The sequence below is a fragment of the Blennius ocellaris genome (assembly GCF_963422515.1).
Source record: "Blennius ocellaris genome assembly, chromosome: 5".
Taxonomy (NCBI): Eukaryota; Metazoa; Chordata; class Actinopteri; order Blenniiformes; family Blenniidae; genus Blennius; species Blennius ocellaris.
The window spans coordinates 29,645,707-29,664,851 of record NC_137654.1 but is presented as its reverse complement, the minus strand read 5'-3'; the positions used below and the strand labels follow the sequence as shown (position 1 = coordinate 29,664,851).

General features: G+C 42.4%; 2 protein-coding genes across 2 annotated transcripts; both read left to right on the top strand.

Moving 5' to 3' along the window:
• The first annotated feature begins 724 nt into the window (after positions 1 to 724).
• atp5pb (ATP synthase peripheral stalk-membrane subunit b) lies at positions 725 to 7,139 on the top strand. Its single transcript, XM_080497522.1, has 7 exons — positions 725 to 847; positions 2,397 to 2,433; positions 2,548 to 2,693; positions 4,016 to 4,179; positions 4,281 to 4,406; positions 5,434 to 5,613; positions 6,887 to 7,139. The coding sequence occupies exons 1-7, from the start codon at positions 820 to 822 to the stop codon at positions 6,956 to 6,958; spliced, it is 753 nt and encodes a 250-aa protein (XP_080353648.1). The 5' UTR covers positions 725 to 819; the 3' UTR covers positions 6,959 to 7,139.
• Positions 7,140 to 8,388: 1,249 nt separating this feature from the next.
• On the top strand, positions 8,389 to 19,130 carry eps8l3b (EPS8 signaling adaptor L3b; the record flags this gene model as incomplete). The annotated part of the gene is made up of 19 exons (XM_080496979.1): positions 8,389 to 8,426; positions 8,570 to 8,685; positions 9,537 to 9,601; positions 9,685 to 9,843; positions 10,790 to 10,933; positions 11,848 to 11,978; positions 12,020 to 12,120; positions 12,228 to 12,346; positions 13,193 to 13,322; positions 14,552 to 14,622; positions 14,695 to 14,769; positions 14,912 to 15,057; positions 17,111 to 17,282; positions 17,370 to 17,404; positions 17,709 to 17,808; positions 17,954 to 18,070; positions 18,154 to 18,242; positions 18,813 to 18,945; positions 19,025 to 19,130. 19 exons carry the CDS (start codon positions 8,389 to 8,391, stop codon positions 19,064 to 19,066), a joined length of 1,983 nt encoding a protein of 660 aa, XP_080353105.1. The 3' UTR covers positions 19,067 to 19,130.
• Between the last annotated feature and the right edge of the window lie 15 nt (positions 19,131 to 19,145).

Here is a 19,145-nt window from a genome sequence, read left to right as displayed (position 1 = left end):
AACAGGGATTAGGAATTTAGAATCTAACGGTTTATAACATAACTTGACTCCAAAAGTGACTCAAATGAAAACAAAAACATTGTTTGTTTGTTTTTTATATTGAATCCAGCAACACCCTCATCCTTTGTTTCAAAGAACTTGGAGGGAAAAAAACCTGCTGATTAAGTTCACAATAATCTCTTTGAACAGTTTTAGTCTGGCTTCCATCTTCATCACAGCACAAAAGCAGCCGTCATCAAAATTACACATGAGGAAGAACTAAAAGCCGCTTCACCTTGTTTATTCTAACTCTGACACACTTCGTTCAACATCGATCTCAATGTTTGATGTTTCATGAGTAAACCTGAGAGGTATTTTGGGTTAGGGTTTTGAGTTTTTCATTGTCTTAATATGGTCTTTGAATTTCAGGTCTGAATTCCTAATTCCGCCAAGATTTCTGAAGTCAAGATGAGCGTTGACCTTTAACCTTTCCCTTTTGGGCACAAGACAATCAGTTGTACAGTAAAAAAAAAAGAAGTTTGTTTTCTATTCATATGTTTTTATAGAATAAAATAAATATTTTGTACATGATATTACTATCTTGTATTGTCTGGTTATTGTAGTTTTATATGTTTAGGAAATGTTTCGCGGTGAAATCCGTACTCGTTGTGTCCTTGCTTGCAGCGCCATCTGCTGGCTTGTTCTTAAATTAACAGTCACGCTGGCAGTAATCTCGCGATATTTCAGAAGGACTTCTCGTGTGTCGGCCGTCCTCGCGGCTCTCTCAGAAGGGCACCAAGAGACAGAAGTACCAACAACCCCGCACTTCTCCCTTCAAACATGCTCTCCAGGCTCGTCTTGGTCTCAGGTCTGTATCTAAAGAGTTTTAATTGTCGTGATACGACTATGTCGTGCTGTTATTAACTGACCAGCGGCTGAGAGGAGAGTTTAATGTGCGCGTGAAGCTGAAGGGTAAAAGGAAGGCCGCGTTGAATGAGACATGCTAATGCTAACCGGCTAAAGGTACATACAGGTTATTGCGTGCACAATTGCGTTAACAACTTCGTATAAATCCTTGCAACTGTCATATTTTCTGACATTTACATGTCACTACCGTTGGGTTGCAGTGGCCCGAGTTGAAGCTACCATGGCTAACCGGAGCTATGCACGCCTGCAAATGTCACCTTATTGACAGCTAGCACAGCAGCTTTCTCCTCTTCAAGGTCTGAGTTTAGGGCACAATATATCAGTAGTTTCTTTATTAATGCATATACCTTCTCTTCCTGAAAGACGGCGAAAGTGTTGCCTCACACGTAAAGTAAAGTAAAGACAGCTTTGCTCCAGAGTTTATAGCCAGCTGCAGATTTTGTTGAAGTTGTTTCAACATGTGATTAGCTGATGTACATTTAATTAAAACTTCAGTCAGTTTGATAGTAAAGTCTTGAAATCTGCTCGAACTCTCAGTTCATGAAGGTTACATACGTTAGCAACAATATCAAATTATAAAATGAATACATTTATTCTTAAATGTATGATAATATTGATATTTGGTATCAACTGTTGGACCACACGCTGACATTTTAGGCCTCCAGTTTATGTATTTAGTTGAATATCATCTAATTTAACAGAAACACCTTTACAGAGCTGTGTTAGAATTTGAAGATGGTATTGAGATTATCCTGACAGTTTAAAAACCCCTGAACAATGTGGATCATACTGTTTTTATCTGTGTTCAGGAGAGAATACCATCTTTATTAATGCATATACCTCACGTCCCATCAAGGAAATACAACCATTAAAGTTTAAATTGAAAGGTCATTGTGGCAGTCTTCTACAGGTCAAGATGAAATTGGCCTGAATGTGACCTCTAAATTCAAATGTATTTAACACCCCTGCTTTGACTGTAATATAATGACAATACTTGACATCCTTGCTATTTTAGATAAATATTGGAAATTATTTTAAATCTAATACCGTTATATGAAGCCTTTCCATTGAAGCTGTGTTGGAAGTTGAAGATGGCAAAGAGATCACAAAAATTGGTATAATCATAGTTTAAAGACGTACCCAGATCCTAAACTTCCTACTGTGTACTTGAAGTAGAGGAGAGACTAAAATGTCTCCAGTTAATACTCGAGTTAATACCACACAGCAGAAGCAATTGATCACATTGAAAAGCAACACGACAAGGTTAAAGGAGTACACAATGCCTATTCAGATAAAAAAAAGCTCTTTCAACAGTTTAATCAGAAAACAACTTGTAGATCCTGCTCAAACGCCCTTGAATATTTAGCTATAATTAGAAAATTTCACTTTACCTGTGTTGTGAGATTTACCTGTGTGATTGAGTATGATGCAGACAAATCAGCAACACCTGGAAGCACACGAAAATAACATTTGTTCTCTTGTTTTTCCAGCCAATGCCTTGAAAGGCAGCGGCCCCATCGGAGCTGGGTATGTGTGTTCGGCATGATTACACACTCGGCCAACATGGATGTCAGTGGTGATGTTTTGTTTGTTTTGTTTTTTTTTAAAACTCGGGTCTCTTATCATAACTGTGTCCCACAGGGTCGTCCACGCGTCCCACTCCCTGCACACGTCCTCTCAGAGCCTGGCCCCCGTGCCCCCTCTGCCTGAGAAGGGGGGCAAAGTCCGCCATGGCATCTTCCCAGAGGAGATTTTCCAGCTCCTGTATCCCAAGACTGGAGTCACAGGTCGGTAGTTTAACAGTAGCTACTTTTTTTGTTTTGTTTTTTGTTTTGTATGATGGTCAACTGAGTCAAACGATGTCTCTGTGACTTCAGGCCCCGTTTACATGACATTTCAAGAGAAAAACGCATCAGTTTTTTTTTTCGTCTCAGAAAAGATTCACATTTACGTGGCAACGTTCTGACCATGATGTCCGCTCTGAAAACAAAATAGCGAGCAAACCTGACGCCTGTGCTACGACGCTGGATTTTCTCTTATCGAGAGACCTTCAAGGATTAACCCTGGGTTTCTTTGTACTGCGACGCTCGCTCACTTCTCACCGTGGTAACTTAGGCTCTGGAGCAGGTTCCCTTCTCCACAACATCACAATGAGTGCAAGGGCTCTGCCTTCCGCCCAATCAGATCTCGCGGAAAATGACCCGCCCATTGTTAAATGATGGTGATTGGTGCGCGGGTTCAGCGCTGAGCAGCAGCGGAGAGGGGAAATTAATTTAGAACACTTTTTGACATAATAAAATAAATCCTGGTCACTGAGGCTTTGAAGGATGTTTTTGTTCTTGACTTGTTCAAAATCTGTTTTGCTCCACGAGGGTTGATCTGTCGTAACGAGGTTAATGATGTCACCTGACAGAACTGCAGAAACTTATGGATTTATGGAACGCAGAATGTCGTGGTGGTGATGAATTAATATTCCACCTCAAAACAACTGGGGGGAAATCATAAACTAAAAGAGAGGAAGTTCTGCGCGAGAGGACGAGCTGAGCTGAGCATTTTTCTCTTCTTCTTACAGCACTTTGGGGCAGTGGCTGCTGTTTGTAAATGTGCTCTATAAATAAATTTGACCTTGACCTTGACACGTTTCTGCTGTAATAAACAGTGATCACGGTGCTGTTCGTTTATATTGCCCGATGAATTATTATCTTATAATCTCACTTAGTTATAACAAGTCATGATTCGCTTTGGACGTGTCAACAATGTTGCTTCTATACCGGTGGATGTGTTTTAATTCTTCATAACCTCAGAGAATAACGGCTCCTTCAGTAACCTGTAAACCACTCTGCAGCATTTCTCCCATGTATGATTGGTCAGATGCTGCAAACTCCGCCCCTTTCATGTGAACGCGCACACTTAGGTCTGGGTTGAACCAGCGAGTTCATAACCTGCTTCGTAGTAACGGAAGTTTCGTGTTTTCACTTGAAATCGTTGCCGTGTAAAACGGCCTCTAAGCAAGACGCTTTGCTCTGTTTTATTAAAAACATTCACACAAAAAACAAAACTGTTGTTGCGATTTATGAAAAAGGAATCTTCTCCCTTTCTCTCTCAACAGGACCCTACATGCTGGGCACTGGCCTCGCCGTCTACCTGCTCTCCAAGGAGCTCTACGTCATCAACCACGAGACCTTCGCTGCCGTCGCCATGGGGACCATCTGCATCTACGGCGTCAAGAAATTTGGCCCGAGTGTTGCAGCCTTCGCTGACAAGCTGAACGAAGTGAGCTGGAAAGCGTTAAGACGTGCCGTGGAGAGACCACTGCTTCAAGTGAAACAACGCTGTGAATCACTGACGACTTTAACCCCCTCGCTGTTTTCCAGGACAAGGTGGCCAAGGCTCAGGAGGTGAAGGACTTGGCCGTCAACAGCCTGGCTCAGGCCATCGAGGACGAGAAGAAGGAGCAGTGGAGAGTGGACGGAAGGTCGATGCTTTTTGACGCCAAGAGGGTAAGAAGCACTGAGGTCTGAGCACATGTATAAAGACAGGAACTGCCTGAAAAGGAGACGTCGTCTTTATATTCTGGGCCTGAAGACAAACTGATGTCTTTCGTTGTTTGTCTTCAAAATGCAGCGGATAGTCGAAGATTGATCTGTGTTGATTCACGGGTTTCAGGCTCCAAAATCATTCTTTATTTTTTTCATGTACTGGTAATGAGTAGAAAGTCACAACTGGCTGATCAAAGAAGTTTGCATTTAGAAGAGTGACCAAATAAATTGTAGTTCAAAAGGCGGCCAGCAGAGTTTGACATTTGTCCTTATATTTATGTGCGAAGACGTTTTAGTGCAATTTGTTTTTTCTCTCTATGCACTATATATGTGTATTTTCTCTACACCAGAGAATTTATCTTCGTTTTAGTTTTTTTGTTCGGTGATAGTTGGATCACGTCGTTAGCGGAGCCGGACATTTGTGTCTTGTTGCAGAATTAAGCTTGAGCAAATAAGTGGCCTTCCTGCTGAGGATGGAGCGATTCAACACGATTCATGATGCTCTGGCCATGATTTTTTTTTTTTTTCACTATTAAAAAAAAAAAAAAAAAAAAATTTCCAGACAAATTGTGATGGAAATCTTTATGTTTCTGTTAAATCCAATACTCCATTCCCCCCACCCCCCCAAATTTAACTTGGAGCGAAGCTGTATTTTCTTTGTGAACGATCAATTTAAAATATGGCGAAGTAAAACCAAAAGGCTGAACCTAAACTGCGTCCTCTGGGGCGATACGACAACTCTGGGTTTCCTCTTATCGAAGCCACTTCAAAGACGAACCCTGGGTTTTACTTTGAACCTTTAGACGGCTCTGCATGGGGTCTTTCCACGTATGTGGTCGGCCAGAAGCTGCAAACTCCGCCCCTTTCCGCCCTGATCCTGAAGGCTGAAACTCTGGGTTTAAAATTGTCAGAGTTGCGTCCGGCGCAGCGACTCTTATTGTGAAAAGCCGACTCCTGAACAGTGCCTTTTCGTCACGTTGCTCCCCAGAACAACGTGACCAACCTGCTGGAGATCAACTACAGGGAGAGGCTACACATGGCGACCAGCGAGGTGAAGCGGCGCCTGGACTACCAGCTCGCTCTGCAGGACCTCCACCGCCGCATGGAGCAGGAGCACATGGTGAACTGGGTGGAGAAGAGCGTCGTGGGCAGCATCACCCCCCAGCAGGTGGGCTCGGCTCCTTGTTTCCTGCTGCGGCCGGTTTGTGCGAGTCCATGTTTACCAGGATGAGGCTGGACAAACGTAAGGCAGTAAACGTTGAGTACACTGTTGACTCTAATGGTCGGGCGGTTTATAACTTCCTGCGGGTGTTTGAAGCCGGGCCGGGACCAGAGCAGCCATTCCTCCAGTCTTTTCTGGAGACGACCACCTCCGACGCCTCGAATCCTTCTTCCCACCGACGCTCACGACTGGAGTTGTTGAATCTCCTGTTTTAAAGCTTTCAGTTTAATCCGGGCGACGGCGTCTCACAGCTGCACGCGCTTTTATAAACAGACCGTCGTCGCCGTGACGTTGCCAGGAAGCGCTCAAGCTGCAACTGACTGATAATCTGCAGAGGAGGAGCGCGGTGGTTTAAATCTGATTCTTTCATCGGAGAAAATATTGAACTCAAAGGAATCAGCAGATTGAAACCGTTTCAGACCCAAAAATCTTAATTTAACTCAGAATACGTGACCCAGATAAGCAAGGAAGTTCAATGGTCTCGGTCATTAATGCATGGAAAAGTTTCTAAATAGGATTTTAGGTGAAGATTTGAGACCGAGGACGCGTTTTGACTTTGAGGAAAAACTCCAAACTGTCATGATGTGATGGGAGTTTATGAAAAACACTGCAAAAGAAAGTAAGATCCACTATCCTGGAACGCTGTTACTCCCTCCCTTCGCATTAAAAGTGCTTCCTTATGCTCATGCACCTGTAAACAAATACAGCGGCCCCCGTAGCGCCATGACTCGCTGTCCGGATTCTACTTTTATTTGTCCGTATCGGTAGTTTAAAAGTTGAGACTCTCCTCTGGTGGCATCTGATTAGTCATCAGTCCATACGGATGTCAAGTTTTCTCCATCTTCTTCACATTTATAGTATCGTTCTCTGCATTTGTGCAGTTTCATTACCAAAAACCAGCAACGGCGCCCTCCGGTGGCCCGTCATACTAACTACAGTGTTGTCGGTTTGTGCCGCTGAAGAGTAAACATACTCTTTCTTTTTCTTTTCTTTTAATGGATTAGGTGTTGACTTTAGTTTTCGCTGATCATTTATACTTTGAAAAACTGAAGGGGAAAAAAATAGGTTTATTTGATGATGGTTTGTTTTTCTGAGGTTGTTAAATATTGTCCAGTTGTTGATCAGTGACTCACAGGCTAGCTGCTGTAAAACGTCTGTCCCCGTCCTCCAGCAGCCAGCGCCACAGTGCTGATGTTAGTTTTTTGTTTTCGTGTTTCAGGAGAAGGAGAGCATCGCCAAGTGCATCACAGACCTGAAGGCGTTGGCCAAGACGGCCCAGGCCACAGCCTGAAGTGGCCCCGGCGGCGGAGGAAGCTCCTCCAGGACCCCCGACTCCACGTCCCCCGGACGAGACGCCACCTTTTTTTCTTTGCAGAATAAACTATCCCCTCGTTCACGTCTCTGTCAATAGTTTGGGTGTGTACAGTCTTTACACGTCATCCGACGGTGAAATAAATGATTCTCTTACTCAACGTCGCCTCTTTGTTTTCATTTTAGAGCGTTTTATTTATTTTACGGCCATTTGATTTCCATGACGCGCCGCGCCGGAGTCTTGTCGGGAGTGTTTTCTGTCAGACCTTTGGTCCGCCTGAACCTTTGGACTCATAATGAGGCTCAGACTCGCCGTCCTCGCCACCTCCTTGGATGACGAGTCGCTCCGGCCCCGTTTTCTTCTTTTGTTTTTCCACCCGGCGCACCCGTCAGGCTGCTGCACTTTGATCCTGCTGCTCTCAGTCGGGAGTGGATCAGTGTCCTGTGGCGAAGCTTCGTCCACGAATTTAAAGGACCGGAGGCGATGATTCCTGAGAGGAGCGGACAGGTAGGAGCTGAAATATTACAACAATAAGAGGCTGAAACGGTTTTCCCTGCCAGGTGGTGGAAGGTAAGTATTCGCTTTTGCCAAAAGTGAGTTTGCTTTTAAAGTGTCTGCTTGGTTTTAATATAAACGCTCGGCGTTAAACACAGGATGTAAACTTAACGGCGATCTCGCTGCTATTGAGGAAATGTGTCCAGTCGATGAATTTGCTCAGTTTTTCACATTTTTAAGAAGAATAAAACCATTTGAACGCCATTTATTTAACAGCATCTGTCACTGATTAACTGTATTTGCCCTTAATGCTTTATCATTGTTCGCCTTGAAGTGAAACTTGACCTCATGCTGGATTTTCCGTCATTCAGAATTGAATGATTCCGTAAATGTGTGTGTGTGTGTGTGGGGGGGGGTGCTCAACGTCTGATCGGTGCCATTAATTCACAGCTTACCTACTGAAAGAAAGTGATTATTCTTGTTTTTAGTTATAAACACACAATCTACATTAAGTTTACATATCTTTTAAACATTTCCAATACCTAAACACTTCAATAAAAATCCTGTGCACATTGTAATATTTAATATTTAAAAATTGGTTACTATATACTTTCAACAATAAATGGGGGGGGGGGGGGAAAGGTAAAAACTTCACATTTGTGTGCATTTTAATCATCAAAAAGTTGTTAAACTAGATGGTATCCAGCATTATTCGTGCTGCATTAACAGAATATTTCTATTTTCAGGCGGGACGCCGTTCAGAGAAATATCAAATCACTGCTCTGGTTTCATTAATTGAATGTTTTCATGGTCGGTTCGACAGGATTTAAACCAAATCCTCGCCTCCGGTGGTGTCTTCCAGGTGTGAGCAGCTCCGGGTTTGTGTTTCTCCCTGACGGCGGCCCTCGTCCACCATGTTTGTGAACTCGGGGGCGTTCACCTACTCCCCGGGGTGAGTGAGACCTCCTGGGGTCGGGGGTCGGGGGTCGGGTGTGGCTCCCGACCCGAGTGCGTCGCCCCGCCCTGATAAAACACAAGATTGTGTGACGGTTTTATGACGGGAGTGTCAGCGTCACCCTGTGGCTCTGGTTTCAGAGGTTTCTCCCCTGAGGACTTCCCCCAGAACCGCCGGGCCGCCCAGCAGGACGAGCTGAAGGCGTCGCCGCTGCAGAGGAACGGCATCTTCAGGCCCAGTCAGAGAGTCATCTACAGTACGTCACCCAGGAGAGAGCCTCCTGAAAAATATGACGAGTCTGATGACGCCGTAAAGGATCTTAGTAAATCAGTGATTCCCAGCCTCCACTAAAACTGCTGGATTCAAGCGTTGATGTTGAAAGTGCAGGCAGAGGAAGAGAAGGGTGAATCTGTTGAAGAGAAACGGAGAGAGGAGTGCAGAATGTTCAGCGTTAGTGGCGGAAAACTGAAATTAACTCGTGACACATCGTGTGTAATTAGGTTCCTTCAATTTAATTATTTTTTTGGGGTGCAGGCGGTGGGGGGCGGGGGATTTTTCCAAAGATATTTATTTTTTCTTTTCTTTTCTTTTCATTATTTTTCCTTTTCTTTCTTTTTCTTTTTCTTTTCTTTTCTTTCTTTTTCTTAATTGGTCTTTTCTTTTCTTTGTTTTTCTTTATTTTCTTTTTATTTTATTTTATTTGTTTTTCTTAATTGGTCTTTTCTTTTCTTTTCTTTTCTTTATTTTTCTTTTCTTTCTTTTCTTTTTTGTTTTGTTTCTTTCTTTTTCTTAATTTTTTTTCTTAATTTTTCTTTTCTTTCTTTTTTCTTTTCTTTTTCTTTTTGTTTCTTTCGTTTCATTTTTTTCTTTTCTTTTTCTTTCTTTTTCTTAATTTTTCTTTTCTTTTCTTTATTTTTCTTTATTTTTCTTTTCTTTTCTTTCTTTTTCTTTCTTTTTCTTTTCTTTCTTTTCATTTTCTTTATTTTCTTTTTCTTTTCATTTCTTTCGTTTCTTTTCGTTGTTTTTCTTTATTTTTCTTCTGCATCCTATTTTGCTCTGGTTTTCCTAAATACGTGATAAAGCCGTCTTGTCTGTCTTCGTCCTCAGTGCAGAGGAAGGAATACTCCGAGACGCTGAACAGACCAGCAGAGACCTTTCATGTTCGAGTCGAGGTAAAAGACTTGGACCAGAGTTGATCCCCCCCCCCCCTCATCCCCCCACTCTCATCCTCTCATCTCCGGCTCTGTCCTCGCAGCACCTCTTCACCGGCCAGCTGGACGGACAGGACATGAGGACGCTGGACGACTGCGTGGCCAAGCTGAAGGTCCTGGACTCCAAAGGTCGCCTGTGGCCTCAGGACATGATCCTGGAGGTCCAGGGAGGATTTCTTCTGCTCAGCGACATCGAGACCAGGGTGGGAACCCTCATCCTTCTCATCCCATCATCTGTGACCCGACCTCATCCGTCTCTGACGACCTTGGTCTCTCGTGTCCCGTCTCTCATATCGTTCGTCTCGTGTCTCTCAGCTCATATTACTTATCTCAATACCACATGTTTCTCATCTCATGTTATATTTCTCATCTCATGTCTCTCGTCTCTCGTATCTCTTGTCCCATATCCAATATATGTTATATGATGCATATCTCGTGTCATATTCCTCATCCCCATCTATAATATCTCATTTTGTATTTGTCATCTCATATCGCTCATGGCACAGCTCTCATTTGTCATTTCATATTTCTCATGCCAACTCTCATATGTCATCTCATGCCTCTCATGGCATGCCACTCATATCTCATCTCGTGTTTCACATTTCTCATATCGGTAGTCTCATATCGACTATTTGTCATGTGATCCCCGTCTACTCATATGTCTCCTCTCTCATACCTCACATCTCTCATGTCAAAGTTCTCATGTCATCTCTCATATCGCTAATCTCATATCTAATATAGCTCATATGCTATATCTCTCATCTCAGGTCTCATATTTATCATGTCATATCTCTCTAATCTCTTATTTCTCATCTCATACCTCTCATTGCACATCACTTATATCTCATCTCATGTTTCATATTTCTCATCTCACATCTCGAGTCTCATATCTGCTATCTCACCCTCTACTCATGTCTCCTCTCTTGTATATTCTATCATGTCATAGTTCTCATGTCATATCGCTCATCTCCCGTATCTCTAATCTCATATTTACTATATTTCATATGATATAGCTCACATATCTTTCATCTCATGTCTCATATTTCTCATGCCATACCTCTCGTACCTCTCATACCATAATATCTACCTAATATCTCATCTTGTACCTCTAATCTCATCTCCTAATATCTGATATGTCTCCTCACCAAGGGCGAGCTGGAGGCACTGCCGTTGAGCTCCATCATCCAGACCAAAGCTGTGCTGGACAGCTGCGCCTACAACTCTCTGCTGACGGTGACGGTGCAGCAGCGCAGCAACGTGCAGGTCTTCATGTTCCAGTGTGAGGAGACCGGGGTGAGTCACACACACTCTACACACACTCTACACACACACTCTACACAGTCTATACACACTCTATACACACACTCTACACACACTCTACCCACACTCTACACACACTCTACACACTCTCTACACCAACTCTACACACACGCTACACACTCTACACACTCTACACACACTCTACACACACTCTATACACACTCTATACACACACTACACACACTCTACACACACACTTCCCACTCTATACACACACTCTACACAAACTCTACACACACTCTACACACTCTACACACACTCTACACACACACTCTACACACTCTATACACACTCTATACACACACTCTACACACACTCTACACACACACTTCCCACTCTATACACACACTCTACACAAACTCTAAACACACACTCTACACAGACACTCTACACACACTAAACACTCTATACACACACTCCAGACACACTATACACACACACTCTACACACACAAACTCTATACACAAACTCTATACACAAACTCTACACACACACTCTACACACACGCTACACACACTCTACACACACACTCTACACACTCTATACACACACTCTACACACACTCTACACACACACTTCCCACTCTATACACACACTCTACACAAACTCTAAACACACACTCTACACACACTAAACACTCTATACACACACTCCAGACACACTATACACACACACTCTATACACACTCTACACACACTCTACACACAATCTACACACACACATACACTCTACACACACACTCTACACACACTCTACACACACACATACACTCTACACACACTCTACTCACACTCTACACACACACTCTACACACACACTCTACACACACACTCTGCACACACTCTTCAGTCTGGCGTCACCACTAAATATCTGCTCCTCTCCAACAGGCAGAGCTTGTGAAGAGCGATCTGGACAAGTTGATCAGCAAAGGAGCAAGTCATGTTGAGCCTCGCAGGGAGTCGCCTGACATCAGGTCCACTGTGGGAAGAAAGCGAGGAAAGCAGAGGTTGCAGGGATGGTGCGGTGGCTTCACGACAATCTGTGCGTTTGTGTTTTCAGGAAGAACCTGGAGGACATCATTCGCCAGCAGAGCTTCAGATCTCAGCCGGAGAGGATCCTGCCTCTGGCCGACGAGCCGCAGTGGAGCAGCAGGGAGCCGGGTAGGAGCGGCATCATCCACACCTGGACATTTTCACGAAAACGATAAACTTTTTTTTTTTTTTTTAAATCACAAGATTCATGTTTTGTGGGTTTTTTTTTCATTCAGAATATGCGTCGATTCCTCGGAGCTACACCCCTCAGGACGATCCCGTGATGTATCCGGAGCGCCGCGGCAGCCCAGACGTGTTCGCTGCTCCGGGCAGAGCGGACTCAGAGCGGAACACGGTCCGTCCTGTTATGTAACTCGCCGTGTCGGGGTGAAGTCCGGGGAAAGGGAACGAGGAAAGATAAGGGCTGCGAAACAAGTCAGCCGGCAGGAATGTGCTTGTCAGATTGTGAGGTTGACGTCGTTCAACCGATTCGCACTTCAGTCGGGGAGGGAGAGGAGGTTCCTGGTACTCCAGAGTTTTTCCATCCTGATGGAGTCATGCTCACTCTGAACTCTAAACTCTGAACTCTGAACTCTGAACTCTGAACTCTGAACTCTAAACTCTAAACTCTAAACTCTAAACTCTAAACTCTGAACTCTGAACTCTGAACTCTGAACTCTGAACTCTGAACTCTGAACTCTGAACTCTAAACTCTAAACTCTAAACTCTGAACTCTGAACTCTGAACTCTGAACTCTGAACTCTGAACTCTGAACTCTGAACTCTGAACTCTAAACTCTAAACTCTAAACTCTAAACTCTAAACTCTAAACTCTAAACTCTAAACTCTGAACTCTGAACTCTGAACTCTGAACTCTGAACTCTGAACTCTGAACTCTGAACTCTGAACTCTGAACTCTGAACTCTGAACTCTGAACTCTGAACTCTGAACTCTGAACTCTAAACTCTAAACTCTAAACTCTAAACTCTAAACTCTAAACTCTAAACTCTAAACTCTAAACTCTAAACTCTAAACTCTAAACTCTAAACTCTAAACTCTAAACTCTAAACTCTAAACTCTAAACTCTAAACTCTAAACTCTCAGCTCTCAGCTCTCAGCTCTCAGCTCTCAGCTCTCAGCTCTCAGCTCTCAGCTCTCAGCTCTCAACTCTAGATTTTATCTCCCCCATCTTCTCTCCTCAGGACATTTTAAACCATGTCATAGATGATATTGAGATCTTCATGGCCAAAGTGGCGGCCGCGGGAAACCCGCCGGCTTCTGAAAGTGGAAAGAGCAAGAAGAAAAAGAAGAAGAAGAGATCAAACAAGAGCGGTGATTTCAATTTAAACTCTCACATCCACTCGTGCAACACTCGTCCATGATGTAATGATTGTCAGTGACATAATCGTTTACAGATTTAAAAAAACCCCGACAGTTATCACATTTTTTTATATATAGAAATTAGACTATCAGAATTTTATTGTGTCAGTGGGTCAATTATCATGTTCTAATATTGGCAGGTATGTTATTGGCTGTTGCGAATAAATGAATGGTTTATTTTGTGGTTGTGGAAATGACAAAGAAAAGGAATAGGCTGAAAACCACTGGAAGTATTTCTACTTATCCTGTTCATTCTATTGAGTAAACCTAGAATGTGAGAAAAGTACAAAGAAAAACCCAAAATGACAAAATAATATTAATTAAAATTAGTATTAATAATTCATTATATTCCCTTTCAATCATCATCAGTATGAACTGCAACTCTTAATTACGTTGTTAATTTGCTTAAAATTATATACTTAATTTAATAGATAAAAATACAAGTTGTTATTATAATAATAAAAAATAAAAACAACAACAATACTATTATTATTAACAATAATCACAACAACAACAATAAATTAATATATTACTATTGAGTTATATTTTTGGTGTTATTTTTGTTTGTTTTATTTTTGTTGTTGTTTGTGTATACTGTACATAGAATACTTAAAATATATTTGTAGATTTGTATATCTTTAGAATGGTATTAAGGGACAGACATAATAAGAGTAAATCTTCTTTTCTGCTGCTTTTGTTCAAAATGAAAACTGGAAGTTTATTTTTTCCATTTTTACTTTTGAATGAATTTTTTTTTTTATTATTCTGTTTGGTTTTTTTTTTACAGATTTTTGATAATTTTTTTAATTACCAGTGTAACAGAGATTTATAACTTCCAGAACAAAAACATCTATATTGTATATTCGCTCTCACTTTACTAAAAAAATCAACATTCCTCTTAAAAATCTATTTTTCTTCTCTGAACTTAAAAAACCCTTGAATACAGACAGGAAAGCTTTTTTTTCTGAACGTGATTTATTATTTTTAAATACACAATGTCTGAAAACATGAAAGTGCCAGACCGTATGGTCTCAAAATAACATTATGAATTAATCTGATTGCTCTTTTCTGTAGTTGAATTATCGTGTCTGTAATCATTTCAGCCCACTATAATGTATAACGCTTATTACGTTCTCGGTCGTTACTGCAGGAACTCGTATTGATTAGTTTTCCATCCACAGCTTCCAGTCTGCCACAGTGGGAGGAGTACGCCGCCTGTCTCCAGAAAATCAAATATGGATTTAATCTGCTGGTAAACTCCTCGTCGTGGTGGCGTGAGTGATTCCACCTCACGTTGTCAGGAACTCACGTTGCAATGTTGCAGGGTCACCTGGAGGGGTCGCTGTCCAGCCCCAGTGCTCCCGACTATGTCCACATCTTCTTCACCAGTATAGAACAGGTGAGGGTTTTTTTTTTTTTTTTTAAGTGTTTTTGGTCCATTTCAAAGCTACTTGTACGCGGGAGTCAGTTTCAGTCTACAGAACTTCCAGCTCCACGGCGGGAGACCCTGGTTCTGAGAGAACGTCCGCTTTCCTCTCCAGATCGTCGTCCATTACCCGGCAGACATCCCCCCCTCCGTGGTGACGCCGCTGCTGACCGACTTGGCCGTGGAGCTGCTCGATCGGGTCGTGGGCCCGGAGGAGAACCAGCTCTGGAGGTCTTTGGGAGACTGCTGGAACGTTCCCCGGTAGGGTCTTTCTTTTTTTAACACCCCTTCTGACACTGAGACGACACATTGACCCCTGACCCCTGACGGTCAGAGAGGATGCTGTACTCAGGGGAAAAAATGGGGAAAGAGGGCAGGTTTTTCTTGATTTATCAGTTTTAATGGAATTTATTTTTTCCTACAAACCTGGCAACCCAAAGAGTTTTTGTCATTAGTGTGAATGCAAGGCGTTCACACTCTTAAGATTCTGTTTCTGTTTATTCTGTACGTTTTTCGAATCGCTAAAACTCTGGCAATCTTCACCCGTTCGTCACCATTCAAATATCAAATCGTGCAGCTTTTTTGGCACTTTCCAGCTATGTTCCGGCTTTTTGAAATCTTGTCAACTTTTTAAAATATTTCAACTTTTGTGCCACTTTTTTCCAATGTTAACGGATGGAGAAATTTTTAACTAGCTATAACTTCTTCAAATCTTAACCGATTTCAACCATTCGACTTTTAAACAGTTTCAACTTTTAGTAACTTGTGCAACTTTTTGAAACTTTTTCAACTTTTTGAAACTTTTACAACTGACACTTTTTCAGCTGTTTGACACTTTTTCAACTTTTTGAAACTAGTTCAACTGTTTGACACTTTTTCAACTGTTTGTCACTTTTTCAACTTTTTGAAACAAGTTCAACTTTTTGAAGCTTGTTCAACTTTTTGAAACTAGTTCAACTGTTTGACACTTTTCCAACTGTTTGACACTTTTTCAACTTTTTGAAACAAGTTCAACTTTTTGAAACTTGTTAAACTTTTTGAAGCTTGTTCAACTTTTTGAAACTAGTTCAACTGTTTGACACTTTTCCAACTGTTTGACACTTTTTCAACTTTTTGAAACAAGTTCAACTTTTTGAAACTTGTTAAACTTTTTGAAACTAGTTCAACTTTTTGAAACTTTTGAAACTTGTTAAACTTTTTGAAACTTGTTCAACTTTTTGAAACTTTTTCAACTTTTTCAACTGTTTGACACTTTTTCAACTTTTTGAAACTTTTTTCCAATGTTAACGGATGGAGAAATTTTTAACTAGCTATAACTTCTTCAAATCTTAACCGATTTCAACCATTCGACTTTTAAACTGTTCAACTGTTTCAACTTTTTGAAACTTTTACAACTGACACTTTTTCAGCTGTTTGACACTTTTTCAACTGTTTGTCACTTTTTCAACTGTTTGACACTTTTTCAACTGTTTGACACTTTTTCAACTTTTTGAAACAAGTTCAACTTTTTGAAACTTGTTCAACTTTTTGAAACTAGTTCAACTGTTTGACACTTTTTCAACTTTTTGAAACAAGTTCAACTTTTTGAAACTTGTTCAACTTTTTGAAACTTGTTCAACTTTTTGAAACTTGTTCAACTTTTTGAAACTAGTTCAACTTTTTGAAACTTTTTCAACTTTTTCAACTTTTTGAAACTTGTTCAACTTTTTGAAACTTTTGAAACTTTTTCAACTGTTTGACACTTTTTCAACTGTCACTTTTTCCAACTGTTTGAAACTTTTTCAACTGTCACTTTTTCCAACTGTTTGACACTTTTTCAACTGTTTGTCACTTTTTCCAACTGTTTGACACTTTTTCAACTTTTTGAAACTTGTTCAACTTTTTGAAACTAGTTCAACTGTTTGACACTTTTTCAACTGTTTGTCACTTTTTCCAACTGTTTGACACTTTTTCAACTTTTTGAAACAAGTTCAACTTTTTGAAACTTGTTCAACTTTTTGAAACTAGTTCAACTTTTTGAAACTTTTGAAACTTTTGAAACTTTTTGAAACTTTTGAAACTTTTTCAACTGTTTGACACTTTTAAACTGTTTCAACTTATTGAAACTTTTTCCACTTTTTCCACTTTTTCAAAGCATTCCCATCTACCTGCCGCAGACAGGCAGCAAAAAGCATTACAGTTTGCATTAACGCTATCATGCATTTGCCTTGGGAAATGCAGATCATCTAGTTAATGCTTGATACCTGATCCAGTCTATTTCCACACACCCTCTGGGCGTCGGTCTGTCTGACGACTGCCCCGTTCCTCCTCACAGGTCCCAGTGGCCCGATGCCAACGTCCCGCCTTACATCCCACAGTTCTACGACGGCTGGCAGCCGCCCGCCCCCACATACGCTCCCCCGTCTTCCCCCGGCGGCGCCTTCCCGGGTGACGGCCGCGCGGTCGGAGGGACGCAGTGGCGGCCGGACGAGGTGCGGAGACCGAGGGTAGAATGTCGCGCTCGCTTTGACCGAATGAAATCAACAACAGAGCATCACATCACGTTGTTTTCTCTCTCTCTCTCTCTCCCTCAGCCTGTTCAGAACGGCTCCTGGGATTCACCGACACCGTAAGTGTTTCTGCCCCACGATGAATTTACCTTCTCGACAACCACTCAGGTCTGCGTAGCTGTGTGTGTGTGTGTGTGTGTGTGTGTGTGTGTGTGTGTGTGTGTGTGTGTGTGTGTGTGTGTGTGTGTGTGTGTGTGTGTGTGTGTGTGTGTGTGTGTGTGTGTGTGTGTGTGTGTAAATGTAGTGTTTGTCAATTCAGTTGCTTTTCAAAATATAAGAAAAATATTAAGATACTTTACCATTTAATTGTGTGTGTGTGTGTGTGTGTGTGTGTGTGTGTGTGTGTGTGTGTGTGTCTCCCAGCGAGCCTTATAGCGAGCCTCCCCTCTACATGCGTGCCATGTACGACTTCGTGGCAAGGAACAGCCGTGAGCTGAGCATCATGACGGGAGAGGAGGTGAAGGTGAGACAAAACACACACACACACACACACACACACACACACACACACGCACACACACACGCACACGCACACGCACACGCACACACGCACACGCACACGCACACGCACACACACAGGTTGTTTTTATGTTTTGTTTCTGGTGCAGGTGGTTCAGAAGTCCAAGCAGTGGTGGCTGGTTCAGAACTCCCGCGGGGAGCAAGGCAACGTTCCCCAGAACGTCCTGGAGCCGACGAGGGGCGGCGGACCGCCAGAGGATTTCCCCGTGAGTTCCGCGGCCTCCTCCCCCTCCTCCTCCTCCTCCTCCTGTTTCTCTTGTGATGAAGTCGTTCTGTCTCGTCCTCACAGCGGCAGCCTGGCAGTGGTGTCACCCTGGACATGAAGTCGTCTCCTGCAGAGGTGAAGGCCTGGCTTCGACACCGAGGCTTCTCCAACATGTGAGTGACGCTCGCCATCATCACCTGTTTGTTTTTGTTTTTGGAATTGATTCAGAGTTGCACAAATATCAGTGGAAGTCCAACACTTCCTCTTCCAAAATGAAGATCTATATGCAGGATTTGAGGGGTTTTAGGCGTCACATTTCTCTAGCGTCATTCAGACGCAAGGTACTTTACAAGGAAATACGATGAATAATCTTAATCACCAATGTCTGTGTGAGCTGGACTGGCTCCGCCCCCACACACACGCCCATCTATGGGAAGAGGAGGAAGTACTTCCTCTCATGGTGCCATGTGCCAGAGCAGAGCTGCCTTATTGTGGGAGGAGTTAAAGGGGAGGCGCCTACCTTGATTGTGAATGAGGACAATTATTACTGCTGGAGACCCTTTAGGAAGTGAGTTTTACATATTATGACCTCTTTAAGAGTTAAAAAAAAAACATTAAAATAAGGCAATTAAGAAAGACAACGAATTAGAATAAAGTAAATACTTTAAGACAAATGTAATCAAATAAAGATCTGAGTAAAAGTTCATGTTTTACTCAGGCGCTTGGTTTTCTGTGTTGAGCAGCACGGTGTCCAGCCTGGGAGTCCTGAACGGGAGCCTCCTCCTCGGAATGAACAAAAATGAAATAAAGACCGTGTGCCCGGAGGAAGGAGGAAGAGTCTTCTTCCAGCTTCAGGCTGTTAAATCGACCATCGCAGTAAGTTAAGAAGGTCACGTCACGTCCACACGCAAACTGCAGCACGTCAGTAAACCCTGATTCCGTCTGTTTCCTGCAGCTGGCCAGCGAACCGTCAGGCATGTACAACAGCCGCTACTGAAGCTCGTCCTTCATCTGTGGGATCGACATGTGAAACTCTCCGTTTTGTCTGAATGATACTTTTTAGAGCATAAATTTAC

Excerpts from the sequence above, each read along its gene's own strand:
- atp5pb (XM_080497522.1), top strand. The coding sequence starts at position 820 with ATGCTCTCCAGGCTCGTCTTGGTCTCAG. Across the intron at positions 4,180-4,280 it reads TCGCTGACAAGCTGAACGAA|GACAAGGTGGCCAAGGCTCA; the intron begins GTGAGCTGGAAA and ends GCTGTTTTCCAG. Across the intron at positions 4,407-5,433 it reads TGCTTTTTGACGCCAAGAGG|AACAACGTGACCAACCTGCT; the intron begins GTAAGAAGCACT and ends GTTGCTCCCCAG.